The sequence below is a fragment of the Cherax quadricarinatus genome, chromosome 18 (assembly GCF_038502225.1).
Source record: "Cherax quadricarinatus isolate ZL_2023a chromosome 18, ASM3850222v1, whole genome shotgun sequence".
Classification (NCBI taxonomy): domain Eukaryota; kingdom Metazoa; phylum Arthropoda; class Malacostraca; order Decapoda; family Parastacidae; genus Cherax; species Cherax quadricarinatus.
Genome location: NC_091309.1, coordinates 7,377,071 through 7,404,088, shown reverse-complemented (window position 1 = coordinate 7,404,088; position 27,018 = coordinate 7,377,071). Strand labels below are relative to the sequence as shown.

General features: G+C 38.0%; 1 protein-coding gene across 3 annotated transcripts in view; it reads left to right on the top strand.

Moving 5' to 3' along the window:
* The window catches only part of LOC128689340 (XPG-like endonuclease), a 46,264-nt gene that overhangs the window by 2,540 nt on the left and 16,706 nt on the right, over positions 1-27,018 (top strand). Inside the window, exons 1-8 of one of the 3 annotated variants that reach the window (XM_053777517.2) lie at positions 2,397-2,535; positions 10,961-11,135; positions 11,490-11,685; positions 12,484-12,573; positions 16,559-16,668; positions 21,259-21,429; positions 21,775-21,846; positions 22,581-22,731. In XM_053777517.2, the coding sequence (XP_053633492.2) occupies positions 10,981-11,135; positions 11,490-11,685; positions 12,484-12,573; positions 16,559-16,668; positions 21,259-21,429; positions 21,775-21,846; positions 22,581-22,731 (945 nt within the window). In that variant the 5' untranslated portion in view covers positions 2,397-2,535; positions 10,961-10,980. Of the gene's footprint in view, positions 1-2,396; positions 2,536-7,088; positions 7,101-10,960; positions 11,136-11,489; positions 11,686-12,483; positions 12,574-16,558; positions 16,669-21,258; positions 21,430-21,774; positions 21,847-22,580; positions 22,732-27,018 lie in introns of those variants that run through there. The other 2 variants (XM_053777518.2, XM_053777516.2) reach the window with 2 other exon arrangements.

The window sequence follows — 27,018 nt, the reverse complement described above, 5'->3', positions numbered from 1 at the left end:
AATGCTGGGTGTTAGCCAGGGACTGTTCAGTCTCTTAGCTGTCATCTGTTTAGTTTTTTTAGGGCAGTGCTTGTTATAAAGGTATTGGGTCTTTTTTAGAAAATTATTAAAACATTCGTCAATATCTGTATAGATTTCTAGCTCAGTGTGCCAGTCAATGTTTGTTACTGCTGTTGTGAAGTTATTAATGGCTGCCTCATTGTGAAGTCTGAAGGTGACTTTAGTAGTGTCTTGGGGTATTTTACCAAGAGTTGTTATGAGGAAAGTAGGGTAGTGATCTGTGGTATTATCTGTAATTATGCCTGATTTTAAAGGGGATATGGTGTTGGTCCAGATGTGGTTAAGTAGGGAAACACTAGTCTGTAACTCTTGTAGGTTTTGTTACTGTTGGTAGCAACATACAGTTACTCATTGTGTTTGTGAATTCAGTAACGTGTGGGTCCTGGTCTTGCAGGAGATTTATATTGAAGTCACCTGAGAGTAGTAAGTGATCTTTGTTCATGCGTGCATCAGTTATCATACTTCCTAGGTTTTGACTAAATTGGCTAATGTTTGGTTGTGGAATTCTGTAGATGTTTATCACTGTGAGAGGTTTTTGTAGGTATTTGGATCTGAATTTAGCTATTATATATTCCCCATGTTCATCCCTTGTGCAAGTATTAGTGATACATTCTAATTGGTCTGAGTAGTATATGGCTATGCCACCCCCTTGTTGGTCTGGCCTACATTTGTGTATGGCTGTGTAACCAGGAATGGCATAGACATCTGTAGTATCAGGCTTTAGCCAGGTTTCAGTTAGTGTAATGATGGACATATTGGCATGCAAGGAATTTAGTAATGCTAGGAAGTCATCATAATGCTTGCTTAAAGATCTGATATTGTAGTTAAAGATAGTTATGTTGTTGTTAGCTCTGATAAGTGCCTTTGATTGTTCTGCTGTGTAGTAATTACAGTAACTGTTTGATTCATTTAAGTCATTAAATAAGAGGTTGGTATCAGGATCAATGCTTGTAATCATAAGATTTGTAGTGAATCTATAGTTAGAATTAAGTAAAAAATAAAGTAAATATTCTAAAGTTAAAAAAAATAGCACCTGAATTATTTAACAAATGTAAAAATAATGAGCTAAGGTAGTTTTTTAAAGCTAAAATAAAGGAGATTATGTACAAGTGTTTTTCCTTGATGGATATATCCATGTGTAACCTACCCCCCCCCCTTCATTCAGTTACACTAATATAATCTATACAGTCCACAATTAATTAGTAGCACCGTACTTGTGGGTGCTATCCAATCCATACTGGTCTCGGATAGATATGGATAAGATTGTGAGGTCGAAGGAACCACCTGCCGTGACCAGGGGTGGTTTTAAGTTTTCTCACATGTCTACACGGGTTGACTACGGTAAACAATATGGTTGTCTCCCAATGAGTTTACTTGTATGCATGTAATGTTGAGGTACATAAAGGTAATCACCCTAGAAAATTTTCCACACACACACACACACACACACACACACACACACACACACACACACACACACACACACACACACACACACACACACACACACACATACACACATACACACATACACACACATTCATATACAACAGGCCTAGTGTCTAATCGACATGTGCCTAGGACAAAATGGTAACTAACTAACACACACACACACACACACACACACACACACACATATACACATATACATATACATATATATATATATATATTTATATATATATATATATATATATATATATATATATATATATATATATATATATATATATATATATATATATATATATAATGTGTGTGTGTGTGTGTAAAATTCAAGTATCCTTGATTAGTAAGTAAGTAAGTAAGTAAGTTTATTCAGGTATACACAAATACAGTTACATAGAATTATCATACATAGCAGCATATGTGTAGAGAACCTAGGATAACCCAAAAAAGTCAGGCAGAGTGACTTATTTCCAAAAGTGAATAGCCACGTAATGACCCTCTTGTAATTTGTAACAGCCATTATACTTAACGTCTGTGGCGACCTTGCTTGAAATTATAGTTTAACGCTTAAATAAATGATGATTTTATTTGTCATCTTTTTTTATATTAAAATCTGAGGTAAGATGAAAGACAATTGTTGGCTACTTTATACACATGATTTAGCTGTTGTTCTACGGCTTGTGGAGGAAGGCGGTCACTAACTCTAAAATTAGAAAAAAAAAAAAAAAAAATGTAAACTTTTTTAGATGTATACGGATTTTTGAAAGTAATATTCACTCTTTATTTGTAGTATTTGTTCTATTTATTCATAGATTTTTGTAATATCTCAACTTTACTTTAAATATTTGTAAGGTATAAGATTATAACTACGTTTCTCACTGTGTTAGCCCTTAACGACAACAACAACATTTATACTGTGGGTCTCTTTTTAAGTTCATTTAAATGACTGTCAGTCCAGTACAGTCGATCAGCAAGTTGTTTGAAGGCAGTTTAGTCAACCCATCCCAGTCAAGACAACCCAGTCCAGTTGAGTGAATCCGCTTGAGTGAACCCAGTTCAGTCAACCTTGTCGTTTGTCCAGCCCAGTTCAGTCAACCTTGTCGTTTGTCCAGCCCAGTTCAGTCAACCTTGTTGTTTGTCCAGCCCAGTTCAGACAACCTTGTCGTTTGTCCAGCCAAGTTCAGTCAACCTTGTTTGTCCAGCCCAGTTCAGACAACCTTGTCGTTTGTCCAGCCCAGTTCAGTCAACCTTGTTGTTTGTCCAGCCCAGTTCAGTCAACCTTGTCGTTTGTCCAGCCCAGTTCAGTCAACCTTGTCGTTTGTCCAGCCCAGTTCAGTCAACCTTGTTGTTTGTCCAGCCCAGTTCAGTCAACCTTGTTGTTTGTCCAGCCCAGTTCAGTCAACCTTGTTGTTTGTCCAACCCAGTTCAGTCAACCTTGTTGTTTGTCCAGCCCAGTTCAGTCAACCTTGTTGTTTGTCCAGCCCAGTTCAGTCAACCTTGTTGTTTGTCCAGCCCAGTTCAGTCAACCTTGTTGTTTGTCCAGTCCAGTTTAGTCAACCTAGTCGTTTGTCCAGTCCAGTTCAGTTCACAGACACTAGAGGAGATATAAAAAAAGACCTGGAAAACACTCTCAGATTCTAGGGACCCACAAACTGAAAAAAAACAAGAATATTGTCCTAACTAAACCTAATGAAACACCACTACATCCCACTGACACAGCTAACAAGATAAACGACTTCTCAACCATAGGATCTAATCTCGCCAATAAAATCCCACATACCAATGCCCATGCCGGGGACTACCTAGATGGGAATTTCCCAAATTCCTTCTATCTTGCACCAACTGAGCCCTCGGAAGTCACCAAGATTATAAAGTCACTTAAAAATAACTCAGGGAATCTGTCTCATGTCCCACCATTACTGTACAAGCGAGCGGCCCATGTCCTTTCGCATGCTATTTCATTACTTTTTAACAAGTCACTAGAAACTAGCACCTTCCCGAAACTACTCAAGATGGCAAGGGTTACACCAATACATAAAGGTGGTGACCCTACAGACTTAAACAACTATAGGCCAATATCAAACTTACCATTGCTATCCAAAATCTTTGAGAAACTCGTGCACAGGAGACTATATTCATTTATAATGGCACAAAACATACTCAACCCCTGCCAATTTGGATTCAGGAAAAATAAAAGCACTAATGATGCAATCATAAAAATGCTAGATCTGCTTTACACAGCATTGGAAAATAAGGAATATCCACTAGGAATTTTTATTGACCTAAGAAAAGCTTTTGACACAGTAGACCACGACATCCTACTCCACAAACTTGACCATTACGGTATAAGAGGCCATGCGCTTGCTTATTTCAAATCTTACCTTACTAATAGGTATCAGTATGTCACCATTAAAGACACAGCATCAACAACACAGCCACTTGATACTGGAGTTCCGCAGGGAAGTGTCCTTGGTCCCCTGCTCTTCCTCATATACATCAATGATCTTCCATACGTATCCCAACACCTGAAACCCATTCTCTTTGCTGACGACATGACTTATGTCATCTCTCACCCTAATCTTGCCACCCTCAACACCATTGTTAACGAGGAGCTGATCAAAATATCGACTTGGATGACAGCCAATAAACTTACGCTTAACACTGACAAAACCTACTATATTATGTTTGGTAGCAGAGCAGGAGATGCACAAATTAACATTAAGATCGACAACACACTAATTACCAGACATAATGAGGGCAAATTCCTAGGCCTATACCTTGACAACAACCTGAATTTCAGCACCCATATCCAACACATAACCAAAAAAGTATCCAAAATGGTTGGGATCCTCTCCAAGATACGATACTACGTGCCGCAAAATGCCCTTCTCACACTATACCACTCATTATTTATCCATACCTCACCTATGCTATTTGTGCTTGGGGATCAACTGCAGCAACACACCTAAAGCCAATAATAGCCCAACAAAAAGCTGCAGTAAGAATAATCACTAAATCCCATCCCTGGCAACACACCCCCCACTCTTCATATTTATTTATTTATTTATTTAGTAATTTTAGCATACATACAGAGGTACAAAAAAAATACAGGTAAGAGCAGCATGCCAAAGCCACTATATGCATAGCATTATGGGCTGGCTTAAAATTAACTTAAGATTAACTAAGCAATGATGAAATCAGTGATAAAACATTATTGTAAACAGATAACTATAAAGCACAAATGAGTATTACAAAGACAGGTCATATGGTTGCATGCATTGCTGTACATTCAGTCGAATGGAGTATTCTGTTAGGTAGTGTATTTAAAAAAATAAAGTTAGATTGGGTCCTAGGTTTAACATTTGTGTGATATAATTGTGAGTAACATATAGGATATACAATTTATAAGGTTCAGTTATTCAGTATTTATTTGGTTTTGAGTGAGTAAGTGATCTTTGAGAAGAGACTTGAATTTATAAACAGGTAGTGTTTCTTTTATATTTACAGGTAATGAATTCCAGATTTTAGGGCCTTTTATGTGCATTGAGTTTTTGCATAGCGTGAGATGGACATGAGGAACATCAAAGAGTGATCTGTGCCTTGTGTTATGGTCATGTGTTCTGTTGAGGTTGGCAAGGAGATGTTTGAGGGGAGGGTTAATATCAGAGTTAAGTGTTCTATGTATGTAATAGGTGCAGTAATAAGTATGGATGTTTTGTATGGTGAGTAGGTTGAGTGTTTTGAATATTGGTGGAGTGTGCTGCCTGTAGTGAGAATTTGTTATCATTCTAACTGCAGCCTTTTGTTGGGTAATTGGTGGTCTGAGATGGTTAATTGTTGTTGAGCCCCATGCACAAATTCCATAGGTGAGATAGGGGTAAATAAGAGAGTGATAAAGGGCCAGGAGGGCTGACTGTGGAACATAGTACCGTATCTTCGATAGTATGCCTACAGTCTTGGAAATTTTCTTAGAAATTTGTTGTATATGTGTATGAAATTTGAGTCTATTATCAAGGTGGATTCCTAAGAATTTTCCCTCTGTTAGCTTTGTGATAGGTGATCTGTTTATCGTTATGTTAAGAGGTACATCTGTAGCTCTGTTACCAAACTGAATGAAGTAGGTTTTGTCAATGTTTAGTGTAAGTTTGTTAGTCCTCATCCAGGTAGATATTTTCTGTAATTCAGTGTTTACAGTATTGGCTAGCGTGACTGGGCTCGGGTGAGAGAAGACGTATGTAGTGTCATCTGCAAAAAGTGTGGGTTTGAGTAATTGCGAAGCATTTGGTAGGTCATTTATGTATAGGAGAAAGAGAAGAGGGCCAAGGACACTTCCCTAGATCTAAACTTACTCCCTGTTCAGTACATCCACACTTACTACTGTGCAATCTACATCTACAGGACCTTAAACTCCAATATCAACCTTGACCTAAAATGCTTTCTTGATAGTTGTGACAGAACCCATAGGCATAACACCAGACACAAACATCTCAACGACATTCCCTGTGTCCGACTAAACCTTTACAAAAATTCAATGTATGTCAAAGGCCCTAAAATCTGGAACACCCTACCTGAGAACTCTAGAACTGCAGACACATTCATCACCTTCAAAACTACCATTAGAAAACATCTTATCTCCCTGATACACCCCATCAACTAACTACACGAATACCACCTGGTGGTTCACACTTACACTCACTCACCCATTTGACCATAAACAGAAATATTAATCTCAATCTTAAAATAATGAATCCTATGATACTCCAACACTGAAACTATGTACTGTGCCAAAACAAAAGCATTCACATTGCTAAACTCACAAACTAGTATTTAGCCACTTAGCCATAATACCAACTTGCCTCATAATTTGTAATATTTTAAAATAAAGAATTAAACTAAGTCTGCCCGAAATGCCTAGCCATGCTAGGCGTTCTAGTGGTACACTCTGTAATCATTATTTAACTACATGTAAACCACACAATAACCAAATTCTGTAAACTGAACATTGTAATCCTTATAGAGAATAAACTTTGAATTTGAATTTGAATTTGAAAACCTTGTCGTTTGTCCAGTCCAGTTCAGTCAGCCTTGTCGTTTGTCCAGTTCAGTCAACCTTGTTTGTCCAGTTTAGTCAACCTAGTTGTTTGACCAGTCCAGTTTAGTCAACCTAGTCGTTTGTTCAGTCCAGTTCAGTCAACCTTGTCGTTTGTCCAGTTTAGTCAACTTTGTCGTTTATCCAGTCCAGTTCAGTCAACCTAGTCGTTTGTGCAGTCCAGTTCAGTCAACCTTGTCGTTTGTCCAGTTCAGTCAACCTTGTTTTTCCAGTTTAGTCAACCTAGTCATTTGTCCAGCCCAGTTCAGTCAACCTTGTCATTTGTCCAGTTTAGTCAACTTTGTCGTTTGTCCAGTCCAGTTCAGTCAACCTAGTCGTTTGTTCAGTCCAGTTCAGTCAACCTAATCGTTTGTTCAGTCTAGTTCTGTCAACCTAGTCAGTTCAGTCAACCTAGTCATTTGTTCAGTCCAGTTCAGTCATTCCAGTCCAGTTCAGTCATTTCAGTTCAGTCAATCCAGTCCAGTTCAGTCAACCCAGTCCAGTTCAGTCAATGAGGTAAACAGTCATAAGAACAACATAACAAAAGAAAGAAGGAACACTGTAGCAGGCCTACTGGCCCATTCGAGGCAGGTCCAAGTCTCCTACCGGCTTAAGCCAATGCACCCAACCTAGTCAGGTCAGGTCACATTCACTTAAAGAAGGAACACGGCAACTGACCCAGTAGCACAAGCTAGTCAGGTCCAACTCACACCCACCCACACCCACTCATGTATTTATCTAACCTATTTTTAAAACTACGCAACGTTTTAGCCTCTATAACTGTACTTGGGAGTTTGTTCCACTCATCCACAACTCTATTACCAAACCAGTGCTTTCCTATATCCTTCCTGAATCTGAATTTTTCCAACTTAAAACCATTGCTGCGAGTCCTGTCTAAGCTAGATATTTTCAGCACGCTATTTACATCCCCTTTATTTATTATTGCTTTCCATTTATACACCTCAATCATATCCCCTCTAATTCTAAGCCTTTCTAGAGAGTGCAGATTCAGGGACCTCAGTCCATCCTCATAGGGAAGGTTTCTGATACATGGGATCAACTTTGTCATCCACCTTTGTACGTTTTCCAGAGCATTTATATCCATTCTGTAATATGGTGACCAAAACTGTGCAGCATAATCTAAATGAGGCCTAACCAAGGATATATGGAGTTGAACAACCTGAGGACTTCTATTATTTATGCTTCTTGATATGAAGCCAAGGATTCTGTTAGCTTTATTGTGAATACTTATGCACTGTTGTTTTGGTTTCAGATTACTGCTAACGAGAACTTCTAAATCTTTATTGCAATCCATAATATTAAGATCTACATTATTTAGTTTATATGTGGCATGGTTATTGTCCTGTCCAACATTTAGAACTTTGCATTTGTCTATGTTAAACTGCATCTGCCACTCCTCCGACCACTGCATCAGTCTATTCAAATCTTCTTGGAGTGCTCTAATGTCCTCGTCAGAATGAATTTGATGGCCTATTTTGGTGTCATTGGCAAACTTGCTTGTGTCGCTCTTTATACCCTCATCTATGCCATTTATGTAGATTGTGACCAACAGGGGACCCAACACTGGGCCTGGGGATTTGCTAGGTTTTAATTTATCTATTTGCCTAAGGACAGTGTCACTAGTGACCCTAATCGTGCATAGTTTATTATTGTTCTGTTCTACATAATTTGTTATTTCTGGAATATCGCTAGTATCTTCCTGCGTAAAAACTTAGAGGAAGTTATTTCCTTATCACTGTCCGTGAGCTGACCCGAGTAACTTGTGAGTGGGCCTATCTTGTCCCTGATCTTACTTCTGTACACCTGAAAGAATCCTTTTGGGTTAGTCTTCAGTTCTCTTGCAACTTTAACCTCATAATCTCTTTTTGCTTTTCTTATTCCCTTTTTATTTTCCAGAGCATTTATATCCATTCTGTAATATGGTGACCAAAACTGTGCAGCATAATCTAAATGAGGCCTAACCAAGGATATATGGAGTTGAACAACCTGAGGACTTCTATTATTTATGCTTCTTGATATGAAGCCAAGGATTCTGTTAGCTTTATTGTGAATACTTATGCACTGTTGTTTTGGTTTCAGATTACTGCTAACGAGAACTTCTAAATCTTTATCGCAATCCATAATATTAAGATCTACATTATTTAGTTTATATGTGGCATGGTTATTGTCCTGTCCAACATTTAGAACTTTGCATTTGTCTATGTTAAACTGCATCTGCCACTCCTCCGACCACTGCATCAGTCTATTCAAATCTTCTTGGAGTGCTCTAATGTCCTCGTCAGAATGAATTTGATGGCCTATTTTGGTGTCATTGGCAAACTTGCTTGTGTCGCTCTTTATACCCTCATCTATGCCATTTATGTAGATTGTGACCAACAGGGGACCCAACACTGGGCCTGGGGATTTGCTAGGTTTTAATTTATCTATTTGCCTAAGGACAGTGTCACTAGTGACCCTAATCGTGCATAGTTTATTATTGTTCTGTTCTACATAATTTGTTATTTCTGGAATATCGCTAGTATCTTCCTGCGTAAAAACTTAGAGGAAGTTATTTCCTTATCACTGTCCGTGAGCTGACCCGAGTAACTTGTGAGTGGGCCTATCTTGTCCCTGATCTTACTTCTGTACACCTGAAAGAATCCTTTTGGGTTAGTCTTCAGTTCTCTTGCAACTTTAACCTCATAATCTCTTTTTGCTTTTCTTATTCCCTTTTTTATTTCTCTCTTCAACTGAATACAGTGGACCCCCGGTTAACGATATTTTTTCACTCCAGAAGTATGTTCAGGTGCCAGTACTGACCGAATTTGTTCCCATAAGGAATATTGTGAATTAGATTAGTCCATTTCAGACCCCCAAACATACATGTACAAACGCACTTACATAAATACACTTACATAATTGGTCGCATTTGGAGGTGATCGTTATGTGGGGGTCCACTGTATATTGATTTCTTAATTGTCGCTCTCCTCTTTTGATTTGCCTATATATGCCTCTCTTTTGACCAGTTAGATGTTTTAATCTATTGTTCATCCATTTAGGATCATTTTTGTTTGATCTGATATCCCTATTTGGAACAAAAATTGTCTGAGCAGCTAGAACTATGCCCTGGAAAACGTCATATCGGCAGTCGTCACCACCTACCTGATCCATAGTCAGTTCATTCCAGTTCAGCCCACCCAAGTAATTTTTCAGCCCTATGAAATAGCCAAGCGGAAGTCAGGGACAGAGACTTGATTGCCATTATTAGGGGAATTCCATGATATATTAAAACTAAGTGATTTGTGATCACTTTCCCCAAGCACATCATTAACCTCAAGATTATTAATTAGTGTTTCCCTGCTGGCAAGAACTGAGTCAAGTAGGTTATTTCCTCTAGTAGGTTCTGTCACAGACTGTTTTAAAAAACAATCCCGAGTCGTATCAAGAAAGTCACCGGCTCCAGTCAATCTGTCTATAGTTGAAATCTCCTATTAGCACAACATTTTCATATGTAGATGTCTTACGAATTTCGTCCCATAGAAGTTTACTGCACTCCCTATCAAGGTTTGGGGCCATGTAAATCACACCCAAAATTAGTTTTTCACGGCCCTCGAGAAGTCCAGTTCAGTCAACCTAGTCCAGTCTAATCAACCCATCATATCAACAACCTGGCACAATCAAGATTCCACCAGAGTTTTCTCTCTTATTTTTAAAATGTTTTTTATTAATGTGAGAAATAATGTGTAAGCAAGGTTTAAATCTGCAGTGACTTCACACAGTCTTAACTCTCTGAAGAAAAGAAGCACTGTAAATATGAGTACAAATAATCATTAGTTATTGTAGAAATAAAGATTATTATTATTATTATTATTATTATTATTTATTTTGTTTTGTTTTGTTTATTTTACTATTTTATTATTCATTTTGAGTTTTGTTACTTTGGCTTTAGGCTTAGTTAGGTTAGGTTACTACTAGGGTCATTATTGACCTTTTTTTTTTTTATCTAGAGCTGAGCAGCGCTGTTTGACCCTTGTGGGTTTAGCGCTTAATTTTGACAATAATAATAATCAGAACTGAAATCAATTACTCTTTTATATTCTAGATAACCAACTTTCCCTCTTTTCTGAAGTTACACTAATTAAGTTATTAGGTGTATTTTAAACAGATGGATTTATACCTACAAAGGTTTTTGCATACTTGGCCGAATTAATGCCAAATCAAGGTATATTATAAGCTCTGTGTACCTCTGTATGACCCTTGTGGGTTTAGCACTTACTTTTGATTGTAACAATAATTATAAGCCATATACTAGTGCAATTAAACAAATACAGTTGTTAACTGTATCTGATATCATTATTTCAGACTAGTAACTGTAAAAATCAATGGGAGTGAAAGAACTATGGAGCTTGGTGTCACCTACTGGGCAACTGCTGCCCTTGTCTTCTCTAGAAGGCCAAGCAGTGGCTGTGGATCTCTCATGCTGGGTGGTAGATTCCCAAGCGCTGCACGTGGGATATGTAACTCGCCCTCATCTCAGGTTAGTTGTCTCCGACTGTTGAGTCATCACTAAAAACTTGCGGTTAGTTTCCAATCTAATCCACATAAGTCACTTTGATTTTTTTGGGTAATTCTAGGCAGTTTACACATGTTACACTATGTACGATAATTGTACTTGCTAGTACAGATACATTTACAGTTGTAAAGTTGCTATCATTTCTGATTAATTTTTTTTCTCACTAGCCATCTTCCATGAAGTTGAGCTAACTCAAAAATTTAAAAAAAAAAAAAAAAAAAATTCTCTATCACTCATTTAATATTTTAGTCTAGTGGGGGATGGGGGGTTCTTAAGTCCTTAATTCAGCTTAAGCATGTGCTATGAATTATTTTGCAGGAATTTATTTTTTCGCACATCAGCTCTCTTGAATGCTGGAGTACTCCCAGTATTTGTATTGGAAGGTGATGCACCGAGCTTAAAGTGGGACACCATCTCATCACGTAACCAGAGAAATTTTCACCCTTCAGTTGCTTCAAAGAATGTCTCCTTGAAGACAGGAAAAAGGTCTCGGTTTAAATCGATTCTTAAGGAGGTTTGTCACATCGATTGTCATTTCTTTTGTATGTTCTATGTAATTTTGGATTAAAAACAGGGTATTACTGTGTTTATCACATTAAAACTTTCCAGTTGTGCATAGTAAGATAAAGCAGTCATTCCTTTAGTGAATGGTACTTTTCACAATGAGAACAAAAAAAAAAAATGTATATATAAGCCCAGATGCCCAAATAGGGTTTCTTTCACACTGCTTTTCTGAGGCATTGCATAAAAGTCCCATATGGTAAAATTGAAGATAAGAGATCACTATCATTCTCCTCTTAAAATAATAGAAGGATGAATTCATTTATCGAGTTTTCATGAAGCTAAGTTTGCTGGTAATCCACTTGAATTTATTTGATTTTATTATAAAAAAAAAGCCTTTTAATTCTAAAAGCCCTGTTGTACTGTACATTGATTATTCTTATTTTTTTGTAATTATTTCTTCTCATTTTGTTATTGTACTGTTAATGATCTGTTTAATTGTAGTTAATCCCTTGATGTCAATTTTGCACACCTTATTCCTTCCTTTTCATCTACCTTATTCTGTGGTTAATCTCACTTTGTTCTTATTCAGTTAATCTTCTGTCTGGTGTTTGGCCTCAGTATATTACAGTATAAACATTCTTTCTCATTTTTATATGCCACGTGCAGAAAAAATGTATGTTTTTTACTTTATTATGCAAAAAGTTTGGAAGAATGCTTCATTAGAGCACCTAAGATTTAAAAACATTGCAGTGTGACAAAGCGTCTATGCATTAATTTTAATGTAACACTAGAGTCCTTTTCTTTGTAGTGCAGGGAGCTTCTCGACCTTCTAGGTGTGCCCTGGGTCCAAGCAAGTGGTGAGGCCGAGGCAACCTGCGCTGCTTTAAGCTACCATGAGGTTCGTTTCCTGTTAGTTTCCTCCATTGAATCATAACTTAGGGACTAATCATACAAGACTGCACCTTTTTCATATCAGTTTGCAAAAACATGTACTGTACAGGTATACTACAATATAAGATTTTTTTTTTTTACCTGAAGTGACAATCTGCCAGGTTAAAGGGGCATTCAACTATGTTTTTTTTTCGTATGTTGCTAACTGATTTTGTTAACTATTTCATAGTTTTCTTTTTTTATCACAACTATTCAGTTACCTTAAATGTACAATCTCATTCTGATATGAGTGTTAGTTTGGAATTATAATTTTTTATTAACACATAAGCCATCATTGTCTTGCCAGAGGCATGCTTACACTACAGTTATAAAACTGCAATGTTAACACCTCTCCTAAAGAGTGCCAGCACTGTACTTCCCATCTCCAGGAATCAATTCTGGCCTGCCAGTTTCCCCTGAATCCCTTCATAAATGTTACCTTGCTTACACTCCAACAGCATGTCAAGTCCTAATAACCATTTGTTCCTATCTAACATGCTCATGCACCCTGCCTTCCCTCCACTACAGATTTAAACACTCTCAAAGTCATTCTATTTCATTCCAACCTCTCTACATGTCCAAACCATCTCAGTAACCCCTCGTCAGCCCTCTGGATAGTTTTGGTAATCCCGCACCTCCTCCTAATTTCCAAATTACGGATTCTCTGCATTATATTCACACCACACATTGCCCTCAGACATGACATCTCCATTGCCTCCAACCTTCTCCTTGTTGCAACATTCACCACCCATGCCTCACACCCATACAAGAGCGTTGGTATAATTATACTCTCATGCATTCCCCTCTTTGCTTTCATGGATAAGGTTCTTTGTCTCCACAGACTCCTCAGTGCACCACCCGCCTTTTTCCCCTCATCGGTTCTATGAGTCGCCTCATCCTTCATAGACCCATCTGCTGACACATCCACTCCCAAATATCTGAATATATTCACCTTCTCCATACTCCTTCCAATCTGATATCTAATCTTCTGTTACCTAATTTTTTTTTGTTATCCTCATCACCTTACTCTTTCCTATATTCACTTTTAATTTCCTTCTTTTACATACCCTACCAAACTCATCAACCAACCTTTGCAACTTCTTTTCAGAATCTCTCAAAAGCACAGTGTCATCAGCAAAGAGCAACTGTGACAACTCCCACTCTTTTTCTTTTAACCCCACACCTCTTGCTAACACCCGAGCATTCACTTCTCTTACAACTCCATCTATAAATATATTGAACAACCATGGTGACATCACACATCCCTGTTTAAGGCTTACTTTTACTGGAAAATAATCTCCCTCTCGCCTACATACTCTAACCTGAGCCTCACTATCCTCGTAAAAACTCTTCACTGCTTTTAGTAACCTACCTCCTATTCCATACATTTGCAACATCTGCCACATTGCCACCCTATCCACCCTATCATATGCCTTTTTCAAATCCATAAATGCCACAAAAACCTCTTTACCCTTATCTAAATACTGTTCACCTATGTTTCACTGCAAACGCTTGGTCTACAAACCCCCTACCCTTCCTACAGCCTCTTTGCTCATTATAATTTTTAGTTTTCAAAATTCAGAATCTTTGTAACCTGTGAAAGTCACAAAAGCAGTATTAAGACATTTATTTAGGAGACATTTACCCAGTCAGTTGTGTGGGTGTAGGGCTTGTTAACCCTTTGAGGGTAGACAGGCCCTCTCCGAGACTCGTTCTCAGGGTCGGCCAAATTTAAAAAAAAAAAATAATAATTTTTTCTTATGAAAAGATAGAGAATCTTTTCCCGATCACAATGACACCAAAAATATGAAATTTGATGGAAAACTTACGGAATTATGCTCTCGTGAAGTTAGCGGTCTCGGCGATGTTTATGGATCGGCGATTTTGCCCACTTTGAGCCCCATTTTCGGCCAGTTCCACTGTACTAGTCGACAAAAAACATTAATATTTCGCTAGAACTCCATTTTTTCTATTGAATGAGTGCAAGAAACCATCCATTTACTAATTTCAACTATCCAGTACAGTGGTCAGAATTTAGCAATTTTGCCAATTTCATACAAATTTCAAAAGATGCCAATTTCCGAATAGGGTCCAGAACAAACAAGAAATACATTCCTGGCACTAAAATGATATTTCCTCTGTTCATTAGTCATGTCTCAAGGCCCCTCTTACATTCTTTTGCTTTCCACTTAGAATTTTTATTCTCACAAAAAATAGAAGATTTACTGTTATGCAGACTACTGCATTAGTGTAAAAAATGGTATGAATCATATTGGCGCACTTGCAAAAGAATATTAGGCTCACCAGTTGACGTGTATTGGACGCTTGGCATGATTTGTTTACTTTTGAACTTTGGTAAAAATTGAACATTTCTGCTACTTTGAGCTCAATTTCAAGGTACTTTTCATTGTAAAACCAGTCAAAATCATCTCAATTTCTATGATATGCCTTCCATTCTATAAAATGAGACCAAGAAAACTAGAATACAACAATAAATACCATACGAAAATACAGTGCAAAGTCGCTGTTTTATTCCAAAAAAAACGGTCAAAGTTTTTTTTTCTCATTATGCACTGTGTGCTGCAGGATTTTTTTTATACCATGCACACTGACCACATAGACCCATTCTTTCATATGGAGGCCTACCAGCTTTCTCCCACTAGATTTGAGGGCGCTAGAATTTAGGCGTACTAGTACGTCAAAAACCCTGGGTCGTGAGTTGTACTAGTACGTCCGAAACTCTCAAAGGGTTAATGGCTGTGTTTGGTGCAGGCAGGGATAGAAATTTTCTGTGTTCTCAAGTAGAATCCCATGATATCTCTTAAGATAATATAGCATCTCTAGCCTTGCTGTTCTCGAAGAAAAATGTAGTTGCACACACCAGGCTTTTTCTGAGCTTCAATAGCCAATGCACTTCATTAACAATTTTGGATCATATGAGATAATCATCCACTACCAGACACTGGATAGATTCTCTTAGTACTTTCAGTTAACCAGCAATAAGCTGTTCTACAGTATTTGTCATCTCTTGCTGTTCAGTCACATTACTTAGTAATTTTACCATAAATCTGGGGATCTTGGCCATGTGCCCATGAATTCTTCATTGCCTGTCTAGGCTTTCTAAAATGCTTACTTAAAAATCTCCTTATTAAAAGATAACTTTTGGAAAATGTTCTTTATTTGTAATTTTAGCCATCAGCTAATACATAAATTATATTAGTAGTCAGAACCAAAGCAGGTAAGATATTAATTTTTTGGGGTTATTTAAAATGTTTATGGTTTTACCTTCACCTTTCCATTTAAACTACCATACACATATGGGAAAGTGGAACAAAATTCTTCCTCTGTAAACCATGCATGTCATAACAGGCGACTTAAATGCCAGGAGCAAGGGGCTAGTAACCCCTTCTCCTGTATACATTAAAGTTAAAAAGAGAAACTTTCATTTTTGTTTTTAGGTCACCCTGCTGTGGTGGGATATGGCCAGTTTGATGAAAAAAAAAATGTGCATATACAGTGGACCCCCGGTTAACGATATTTTTTCACTCCAGAAGTATGTTCAGGTGCCAGTACTGACCGAATTTGTTCCCATACGGAATATTGTGAAGTAGATTAGTCCATTTCAGACCCCCAAACATACACGTACAAACGCACTTACATAAATACACTTACATAATTGGTCGCATTCGGAGGTAATCGTTATGCGGGGGTCCACTGTACTGTATTTCTCAAAAATAACTCTTTAAACACTTGTAATGAGAAGGGAAAGCATCTACAGAGACAAAAGTAAGATGTGTACAAGGGATGCTTCAACAAGACAGCCTAAACACTTATTTTTGGCTGCCTTAGTTAATTGGTGATTATTTTTCATTAGCACCCCAGAAGGATGTTTTATGTCCTTCATATTTTTTTTTAAGAACTAAACATTTGCTGAGTTCCATAATTCTCCACAGATGGTAAAAGGAGTCATCAGTCAAGACAGTGACGTCTTCTTGTATGGCGGTCAGACAGTATTCCGAAATTTTACTGCAAATCAGAATAAAGCAACAGTCGAGAGGTTTAGGTAAATTCTTGTACAGTATTGTAAATGTAGAATTTTGTTTGTATTGACTGCAGTTATTTTTGTATATAGTTATTTATTTTTAAAAGAAAAATATTTTATAAATTGAAAAGATTTTAAAGTTTTTTTTTTTTTTTTCAACAAGTCGGCCGTCTCCCACCGAGGCAGGGTGACCCAAAAAAAGAAAGAAAATCCCCCCCAAAAAAATACTTTCATCATCATTCAACACTTTCACCACACTCACACATTATCACTGCTTTTGCAGAGGTGCTCAGAATACAACAGCTTAGAAGCATATACGTATAAAAATACACAACATATCCCTCCAAACTGCCAATATCCCAATATGCCAATATAGTTGAGTAAAACCTTGATTTAATGAACAGATTTTACATAACTGTCTCTTATTGTTGCAGTTTGCTGGGTAAGTTAATTTCAGAAATAGACCAAGTTCTTTGTTTATGGTATTGTTGATTATTGTTACAGTCACGGCAGAATAATCTCGTTCAGATTTAATGGAAAGTGTGCATTACTGGGCATTCTCTCCCTCCCCTTAGTCCATTGAATCAAGGTACTACTTTAATTTTATTTTCAACAATACTGTATGTAATATGCTTTTATATTCTAGGATTTTGTGTTCCATTACATTTAGTATATACCAAAACCTCAAGTTATGGGAATGTATACAGCATAATATATGGCTCAGTAAGTAGAATAACCATTTTCTATGCAAGAAACAAATAGGGTCATAGTCAGTTCTTTGAATTCATGCTAATTGTAGCAAGGTTGGAAAAGATAGACAAAATTTGCAGAGAGGAACTTTGAGACATTTTACCTGTGGAATGGATTTCTTCAGTAATTGCAAAGGGATGTACAAACGAGCATATAAGTGTATTCAGGTGAGCGGCTGGGTCAGTGAGGGGTGGATTGCAAGATATGGGCACGGAAGGAGGTCTACCAGTCCCATCAATGATCGGTTTATGTAAAAGAATTTAGGCTGAAGGTTTGGTTAAATTAAAAGCTTGATTCTGTTGGATTGTATTTTTTATGTACATAGTTCAGAACAAGGGAGCAAGGGGCTAGTAACCCCTTCTTCCTGTATACATTACTAAAGTTAGAAAGAGAAACTTTCGTTTTTCTTTTTGGGCCACCCTGCTTCAGTGGGATACGGCTGGTTTGTTGAAAGTAGTTCAGAACAACTTTCACACTTTTTTTTTTTCTCATTCCTCGATGACTGGCTGGGTTTCTATCCAGGGCGTCAGGTCTTCAGTCTTGTCCCTTTGTGTAACTAAGGCATTGTTATTGTTGCAAGTCCTGCATGCATGTTCTTACAAGCTGATCTGTAGGCTGCAGGAAAACTTCTCCATGTACTTCTGGTCACAACCATTGCCTACGTTACTGTAGTCTGGGCTGTTGTCTTTAGTGATGGTCAAGCCTTTGATGATGCTAGATGTGATGGTAGCAAGGTTCTGTATGACTGTACCATATACACACTTCATTCCTTGTGAAATGTGTGTATATGGTACATTCATGTGTATATTGCACAATCCTTGTGGAGTGTGCAATAGGTGGAGGAAAGGTTGCTGTTCAGTGGTGTGAAGTTTCAAAAACAAAATTGTGCATGTGGGAGAATGATAATAGAATCAACAGTGTGCTGGGATGCCGTTCATGAATGGTAAGAATAAACAGTTTCTCTCGTATGCTATTTGCAGCGAATAGCATGACAGAATCATCATAACTATGCTATGAATATGTCTTGCCTATCAAACCACAGAGCATGATAACTTTGCTGTAAAATTGTTTCCCTCCCTCTCTGTTTTCTGAAAAACATTGTCTGGCTGAAATGCTATGCATCCTATAGGCATTCTCATTTCCCAGATGCTGTATGACCTCAAAGGGTATAGTGCTTGCACTCTGAAAGAGGGGGTGGGGACATTGCAGTCAGAGGGCAATCTGACCCGTGATGTCAGGACACTTCTGGCAAGACATTAAATGAATGATGGTGAATGTGTTTTCTTCTTTGGTGGGAGATGGCTGTAGAGATAAAAAATATAATAAAAATTATAAAGTACTCAATGGCTGTTTCCCACCAAGGCAGGGTAATCCAAAGTAGAAAACACATTCTCCATCATTCATTCAATTGCTGTCTTGCCAACAATGCACTAAAATCACAATTCACATTACCCACCAACTGCAGCATCCCTACCCTTCCTCCAGAGTGCAAGCACTGCCCTTCTCTCAAAATTCATTTCCAGCTTACTGGTTTCCTTGAATTTCTTCATTCCAACAGCACATTGATTAACAGCCCCTCATCTTCATTGACTTCCATCTAACACACTTACATTGTATCCCTGCATCCTCAACATGCCCTAACCATCTCGGCAACTCTTCCTCAGCCTTCTGAATTATGTGCTTGGTGACACTACATATTGCTTTCCAACTTGACATCTCCACTGCATCTAACCTCCTTGCTGCAACATTCAAAACCCATTCCTCTTGCCCGTATGCAAGTGTTGGTACCATGGAATAATAATAATACAGTGGTCCCTCGCTTTTCGTAGTTCTCGGGAATCATAGATTTCGGAAATCATAGGGATATTTTTGTATAAACATGGGCTCGCTAATCATAGGTTGACTTGTGAATAGTAGTTCGTCCGGGACGCGTACGCATGGTGTGAGCCGGGGCGGCCTCCCTACCCAGCCAGTCTGGCATTGTTTACCAGTGAGCGAAGGTCCCCTCACGTGCTCCTACGAAATATTTCATAATATTCCACTCATTTTAGTGCTTGCAAGTACTAAATAAGCTACCATGGCTCCAAAGAAAGCTCCTAGTGCCAAGCCTGTGGTGAAGAAGGTGAGAAATACACCAAAGCAATGTTTCACAGGTGCTTGACTGTGACCACAGACACTCACTTGACCCTAAGGGAATTTTGGAAAGAACACTTCAGCATCCTCCATTGCATAACCCTTATAGGTATGGCTTGGGAGGGAGTGACTACCAGGACTTTGAACTCTGCTTGGAGAAAATTGTGGCCAGATTGTGTTGACAAGAGGGATTTTGAAGGGTTTGGGACTGACCCTGATGAGCCTATATCTGTTGTTAAATCAATTGTGGCACTGGGGAGTTCCATGGGGTTGGATGTGAGTTTGGAGGATGTGGAAGAGTTGGTGAAAGACCACAATGAAGAGCTCACCACTGAGGAGCTGCAAGAGCTTCAGCAGGAAGAGCAACAGATCGCAGCTCAGAATCTTGCTGCAGAGGAGGAGGAAGAGAGATGGAAGAAGGTGCCTTCTTCAGAAATTAAAGAAATTTTTGCTATGTGGGGTAAGATGGAAAGCTTTATGGAGAAACATCACCCTGACAAGGTTGTTGCAAGCCATGTTGGCAACATGTACAGTGACAAAGCCTTGGGCCATTTTAGGGAAGTGTTAAAGAGACGCCAGAAACAGAGCTCTCTCCACAGTTATTTTGCGAGACAGGACTCCAGTGACTCTCAAGGTGGTCCTAGTGACATTAAGAAACAGAGAAGAGAAGCAACCCCAGAAAAGCAATTGGTACCTGAGGTGTTGCTGGAAGGGGATTCCCCTTCCAAACTGTAAACAATCCAATCTCTCTCCTCCTCCAGTCTTCCATACACTAAGAAGAATCTCCAATAAAGGTAAGTGTTATGCTGTTAATGTTTCATTCATCATTTCCCATTGTATTGTTTATGCACTACATCTATATTTCATGTAAAAAATTTTTTTGTTTTAATACTTCTGGGTGTCAGGAACGGATTAATTGTATTTACATTATTTCTTATGGGGAAAATTGATTTGCAAATAGTAGATTTCGATAATAGTAGCAACTCCAGGAATGGATTAACTACGAAAAACAAGGGACCACTGTAATGCATTCAAGCAGTGTAAAGAATGTTGGGGGAACCCATGAGCAGGAGCCTCACACACAAAAGGTCCTAAGATTGAATCCTAGACAGTCAGACTGGGGCAAATCTCCTTACACCCTCTGTCTTATTTCATTTAACAGTAAATAAATATATATCTGGGTGTTAGTTGACTATTGTGTTTTTTTTTTATCCCAAGCGGTGATTAAAAATCCTGACTTGTTGAGGGACCTCAGTAAGTCAAGAACCTCCTGTTTTCAATACCATTGTAGTACTGTATACTGTACAGCACCATACTGTTTTGTATGAGAAGGAAGTATAGTATTGCCCATTGTCAATAGGAATATAATTGAATCATGTTTCATAAAAAGCATTTTTGAATATATGAATATATCCTTTGGTTTATATAAATTAGATTCATTTATAATTAATAGAACTACTGTACAACTATGATAAATTTCTTTAGTGTTAAGTAGTCAGTAAACCATTAAAATAAGTCGGCCCCTTAATGCCTAGGTATAATAGAGGCTCTTTGCATTGCAACCCATTATTGTAAATACATAATCTCAATGTACTACTTGCAAAGAAATAAATTTGAAAATTTGAATTTGAATTGTATTCTATACCAATTAGATAATTGTATTGTAGTTTCTATCTACTGTACTCTGAAACATTATTTATATCATACCTGGATTGATTCTTTTCACAGTATGGAAATCTTAGAAGATCGACTACAACTGACTCGTGAAGGATTAATAGTTCTTGGTATTCTGCTTGGGTGTGACTATATGCCAGGTGGTGTGCAAGGAGTTGGTAGAGAGACAGCAATGAAACTTCTAAGAGCCTGGTATGAGGCTGGTGAAAAAAAACCATTGCAAAGGTATAGTGTTTGTTTTATATTTCATTGAGCATCATGACAGCTAATTTTTTTCTTCAGGCTCTTGCCTGGAATATACTATATGTTGATCTATTAATATAGAACTCTTCAAGGAGGGAGGAGTTCTTTTTATGCTTAGTAAAAGACTCTTGACCAGAGAATTGAAACTATCCTCTCCTTACTAAAATCAAATTTGATTATCTCCCATTCACCAGGCACTTTATGATCCATGCAGTTTTAGTGCTTCCCAATGAATATAATAGCAATCATATTATTTAAATGCTTTTAGATGTTGAAAGAGCTTATAAATTTCAGATTGTGCAAGTGATTAGTAATTTTGTCTTCTAGAATGTGTTCCTGGACAGCCCAAGATAGCGCAGTTTCTCAGCAACAACTGAGTCACACAAAATGGAAGAAAGGGTGAATATCAGTAGCAAAAATGTTTGAAATGTTGGAATCTTATAGGTGAGAGAGAGAGAGAGAGAGATAGCAAAAAAAGAGAGAGAGGGGAGAGAGAGAGAGAGAGCAAAAGAGGGCCAGGGGAGAGAGAGCAAAAAAGAGAGCCAGGGGAGAGAGAGAGAGAGCAAAAAAGAGAGCCAGGGGGGAGAGAGCAAAAAAGAGAGCCAGGGGAGAGTGAGCAAAAAAGAGAGCCAGGGGAGAGAGAGAGCAAAAAAGAGAGCCAAGGGAGAGAGAGCAAAAAAGAGAGCCAGGGGAGAGAGAGAGAGAGAGAGAACAAAAAAGAGAGCCATGGGAGAGAGAGCAAAAAAGAGAGCCATGGGAGAGAGCAAAAAAGAGAGCCAAAGAGAAAGGAAGAGAGCAAGAGAGGGAGAGCAAAGAAAGGCATTAAATATAGAGAGGAATAGAATAACCCATGTTTATCTAATGTGGTTTTTTGCAAAGGTAATTGCTCTTTTATAATAAAAACTACATATTAATATCCCATAATACCTTGTGTTTTGATTAGTCATCATTGTTTAGGAAGTAACACACATTATTTAATGCATCTTCCCAGCCATGTCATGTAGACTTTATATCAAGCATGATAGCTTGTGAGAAAATTTCCCTTTAACAGCTCTCTTGCTGTACACTTGTCAATATAATGAATAAAGTGTTTTTAACTTTACTGTTGTCTTATTTCACCTTTTACTATTTAGGAGCATGGAAGAACTAGAAGGAGGAGTGAGGAAAAGGGTTCTGGCAACAGATGGGTTCCCTTTCACAGAGATCATCCAAGAATTTCAACAGAAGCTTAAACGTCCAGCTTCTAAGATTCAGTGGAGTCAGCCGTGCTATGAGGAACTTGTGGTAAGTAACAAAAAGGCACAATACCATGAAGAACAATGCACAAATAACCCGCACATAGAACTGTGCGAGTTACATATTTGTAAGTGGCCCAAGTCGGATCAAAACATCGTCGTTAGCTCCTCTCTCCTATGTGCAGGTTATTTGTGTAACTTGTGGTAAGCTAGTGGGTTAAAGGAAATGAGCTTGATTTCGTATTGAAACATATAGCAAGGTACTTACAGGACACTGGTACCTGACTCTGAGTTAGTAGCTGAAAGAAAATTACGTACAGAGTACCTGCAGTACCTCACTTATGAGGGTAATGTGTTTGAGTAAATTGTGATGTGTATGTAATCTGTGTAATGATTCTTTGTAAAACAGCTAATTTTCTTGTTGAAATTAGAAATGATGTAGACTTAGTTATGCATGCTAGTGTATCATAAAAATGATTTAAGCTTTTAACTGTGTCCAGTGTACTAATACACAGGTGATATCAATGCATCCAACATACTAGCATGCATAACTTTGTACCTTCAAATCGGCCACCTGCCAATATTTTTGACCTCAGCACAACTATTTGAATCTCAACTTTTTTCATGCCTCTGAAAAAATCTAAAGATCAGGTGGGTCCATCATGGGTAATGCTACATAACTAGCATTAGTAAATAATGAAAACAGGCCCTATTGTTCCATCCACCAGTTTTCCTACTAGAAAACAGGATCTGCAACTGCCAGGAAGTTGTTGTGTTCATTCCAAATTCATTACAGTTTTGATTCAGCCAAAAAGTGCTATGTACATTTCACATAGGATAATCTAGTATGTTCAAACAATGTGACTTATTTCTATGGTTCAATGAGTATTCCACCTTGGAACGATTGTAATACAAGATTTTCTCGTAAATATATGTTTACAGGGGTCTTGAATAAGTAAGTAAGTTTATTCAGGTATACACAAATACAGTTACATAGAATTATCATACATAGCAGCATATGTGTAGAGAACCTAGGATAACCCAAAAAAGTCAGGCAGAGTGACTCATTTCCATTGGGGTCCTTTTACCTTATTTTTTTTTTTTTTTTTTCCAACAAGTCGGCTGTCTCCCACCGAGGCAGGGTGACCCAAAAAAGAAAGAAAATCCCCAAAAAGAAAATGCTTTCATCATCATTCAACACTTTCACCACACTCGCACATAATCACTGTTTTTGCAGAGGTGCTCAGAATATAACAGTTTAGAAGCATATACGTATAAAGATACATAACATATCCCTCCAAACTGCCAATATCCCAAACCCCTCCTTTGAAGTGCAGGCATTGTACTTCCCATTTCCAGGACTCAAGTCCGACTGTGAAAATAACCGGTTTCCCTGAATCCCTTCACTAAACATTACCCTGCTCACACTCCAACAGATCGTCAGGTCCCAAGTACCATTCATCTCCATTCACTCCTATCTAATACGCTCACGCACGCTTGCTGGAAGTCCAAGCCCCTTGCCCACAAAACCTCCTTTACCCCCTCTCTCCAACCCTTTCAAGGACGACCCCTACCTCGTCTTCCTTCCCCTTTAGATTTATATGCTTTCCATGTCATTCTACTTTGATCCATTCTCTCTAAATGACCAAACCATCTCAACAACCCCTCTTCTGCCCTCTGACTAATACTTTTATTAGCTCCACACCTTTTCCTAATTTCCACACTCCGAATTTTCTGCATAATATTTACACCACACATTGCCCTTAGACAGGACATCTCCACTGCCTCCAACCGTCTCCTCGCTGCTGCATTTACCACCCAAGCTTCACACCCATATAAGAGTGTTGGTACTACTACCTTAGTTTTATAATATAAAGGTCATAATATTTTCTTATCATTCTATAATGAAGATAACATCTTATTATCATACTAAAAAGACTATCTACTACACGAGGGTCATTAAGACTATCTACAATACGAGGGTCATTACTAGGAATAAGGTAAAAGATTCCATGATGTTGCAGTGTCTGACAAGTTGTGCAAGAAAGGTATATAGTTCTACTGTCTTCTAATTATGTCCTAGAATCTGTATTGATAAAGCCACTGGATGGCGAAACGTCTACAATAAAGATATCCAGATGTTGCACATGTGTCTTAACTTTCATATTGTTGGTATTTTATACTTTTCTTGCACAACTTGTCAGACACTGCAACATCATGGAATTTTGGCTCAGAGGACATCTACAAGACCTTCTTCACGGCTGCTACAACTAACCCATCTCTTTGGAAAGGACCTACTTCCACTGGGGAATCTCGCCTACCAGTGACTATGCCCTCGTCTGCTGCACATCCTTATCCACTGACGCCTATATAACCGCCAGTCTTCTTGCCTTTGCTCCAGATTCTCCTCCACCACGATGCTGTGAACACTAACTCCAAGGCTGAGGGACTGATTACCTCATCTTTTGTATATAGTTCTACTATCTTCTAATTATGTCTTAGAATCTGTATTGATAAAGCCACTGGATGGCGAAACGTCTACCATAAAGATATCCAGATGTTGCACGTGTCTTAATTTTCATAATATATTGTGGTTGACAGTATCGAAGGCCTTTTGCAGGTCTAAGGTTACCATACCTATGAGGTTCCCCTTTGACATTTCAGTTCTCAGGTAATCCATCAGATTAATTAAGGAGGTGTCGGTTGAGTAAGATCTTCTAAAGCCCGATTGATAGCTATGGAGAATGTTGTTGTCATTAAGGTACTTAACTACGTAGTATAATACGTAATATTAACCTAGGATAACGCAAGTTTTGAGGAGTATTGCACCTTGAAACAATTGTCAGCTTGTAAGTATTCATTGTACATAGTGTTAGAAGACCAAAGCAGTAAAAGAAATAAAGAAAATTATTTGCACCAATTTATATTGTATATTCCAAGTGGAGTATCGTCAGGCTATGCATTTCCCCGTGTTTGAAGTGTTAAAACACCGTGAAATACATCTAATATCCTAAGAAACTAATGTACATGTTCATGTTAAACATTAAAAAATAAACAAAATAAAACCCATTCACAACTTGACATCAATAAATTGTAAAATGTAAATATTGCTGGTGAATTTACACCACTGTTGCCAACAAGTGTTCATTTTTCACTAACTTGAATATAAATATAATTTATGATTTTATTACATTATCACAACAAAACACTCATCTCTGTTCACTACAATCACCATCACTGGCCACCCATTCTTTCCTCTATTCCTCTGTTAAATCAAGTGTTTACTATACACTACTGCACCATTCTTTAAACCACTTATGCACAACCTGATAATTATAGGTTTAGCCTTGCGTTGTTTTTTACTTCATAATTTCCTTATTTGAATCACATAAGCAAGTTTACTCATTGATTATTTTATTTACAGCACCAGTACTAAAATGTTCACATAGGTTGTGCACTGACTTGTGTTTATCTAACTTCTGTTGAATCTGAACTTGCTGCGTGTGTGTTAGTGTAATGTGTTTTCTTTTCATACCAATATGCTTTTTACTTGACCTTGAATACTTATGAGAAGACATTAAAAAGGTCAAAAATCACAAATGCCTTTTATATATACAATATATTGGACAACTATTGGCTTAACCAATAGCCAAAAACCAGTGACTGGGCTATACTACACCTGGATGACAAACGGGTACATTTCAAGAATGAGCAATATTGTGATTGTGTTAGATGCCTTCACACTGGTCAGTACTGAATTATAGGGAATATTCAAGTATGGAATGCTAGACTGGGGACATTTTACTGTTTTAATTTTTTTTAAACAAGTTGGCCATCTCCCACCGAGGCAGGGTGACACAAAAAGAAAGAAAATCCCCAAAAAGAAAATACTTTCATCATCATTCAATACTTTCACCTCACTCACACATAATCACTGTTTTTGCAGAGGTGCCCAGAATACAACAGTTTAGAAGTATATATGTATAAAAATACACAATATATCCCTCCAAACTGCCAATATCCCAAACCCCTCCTTTAGAGTGCAGGTACTGTACTTCCCATTTCCAGGACTCAAGTCTCGTTATATAAAATAACCGGTTTCCCTGAATCCCTTCACTAAATATTACCCTGCTCACACTCCAACAGCTCATCAGGTCCCAAATACCATTCATCTCCATTCACTCCTATCTAACACGCTCATGCACGCTTGCTGGAAGTCCAGACCCATTGCCCACAACACCTCCTTTGCCCCCACCAACCTTTTCGAGGACGACCCCTACCCCGCCTTCCTTCCCCCACAGATTTATACACTCTCCATGTCATTCTACTTTGATCC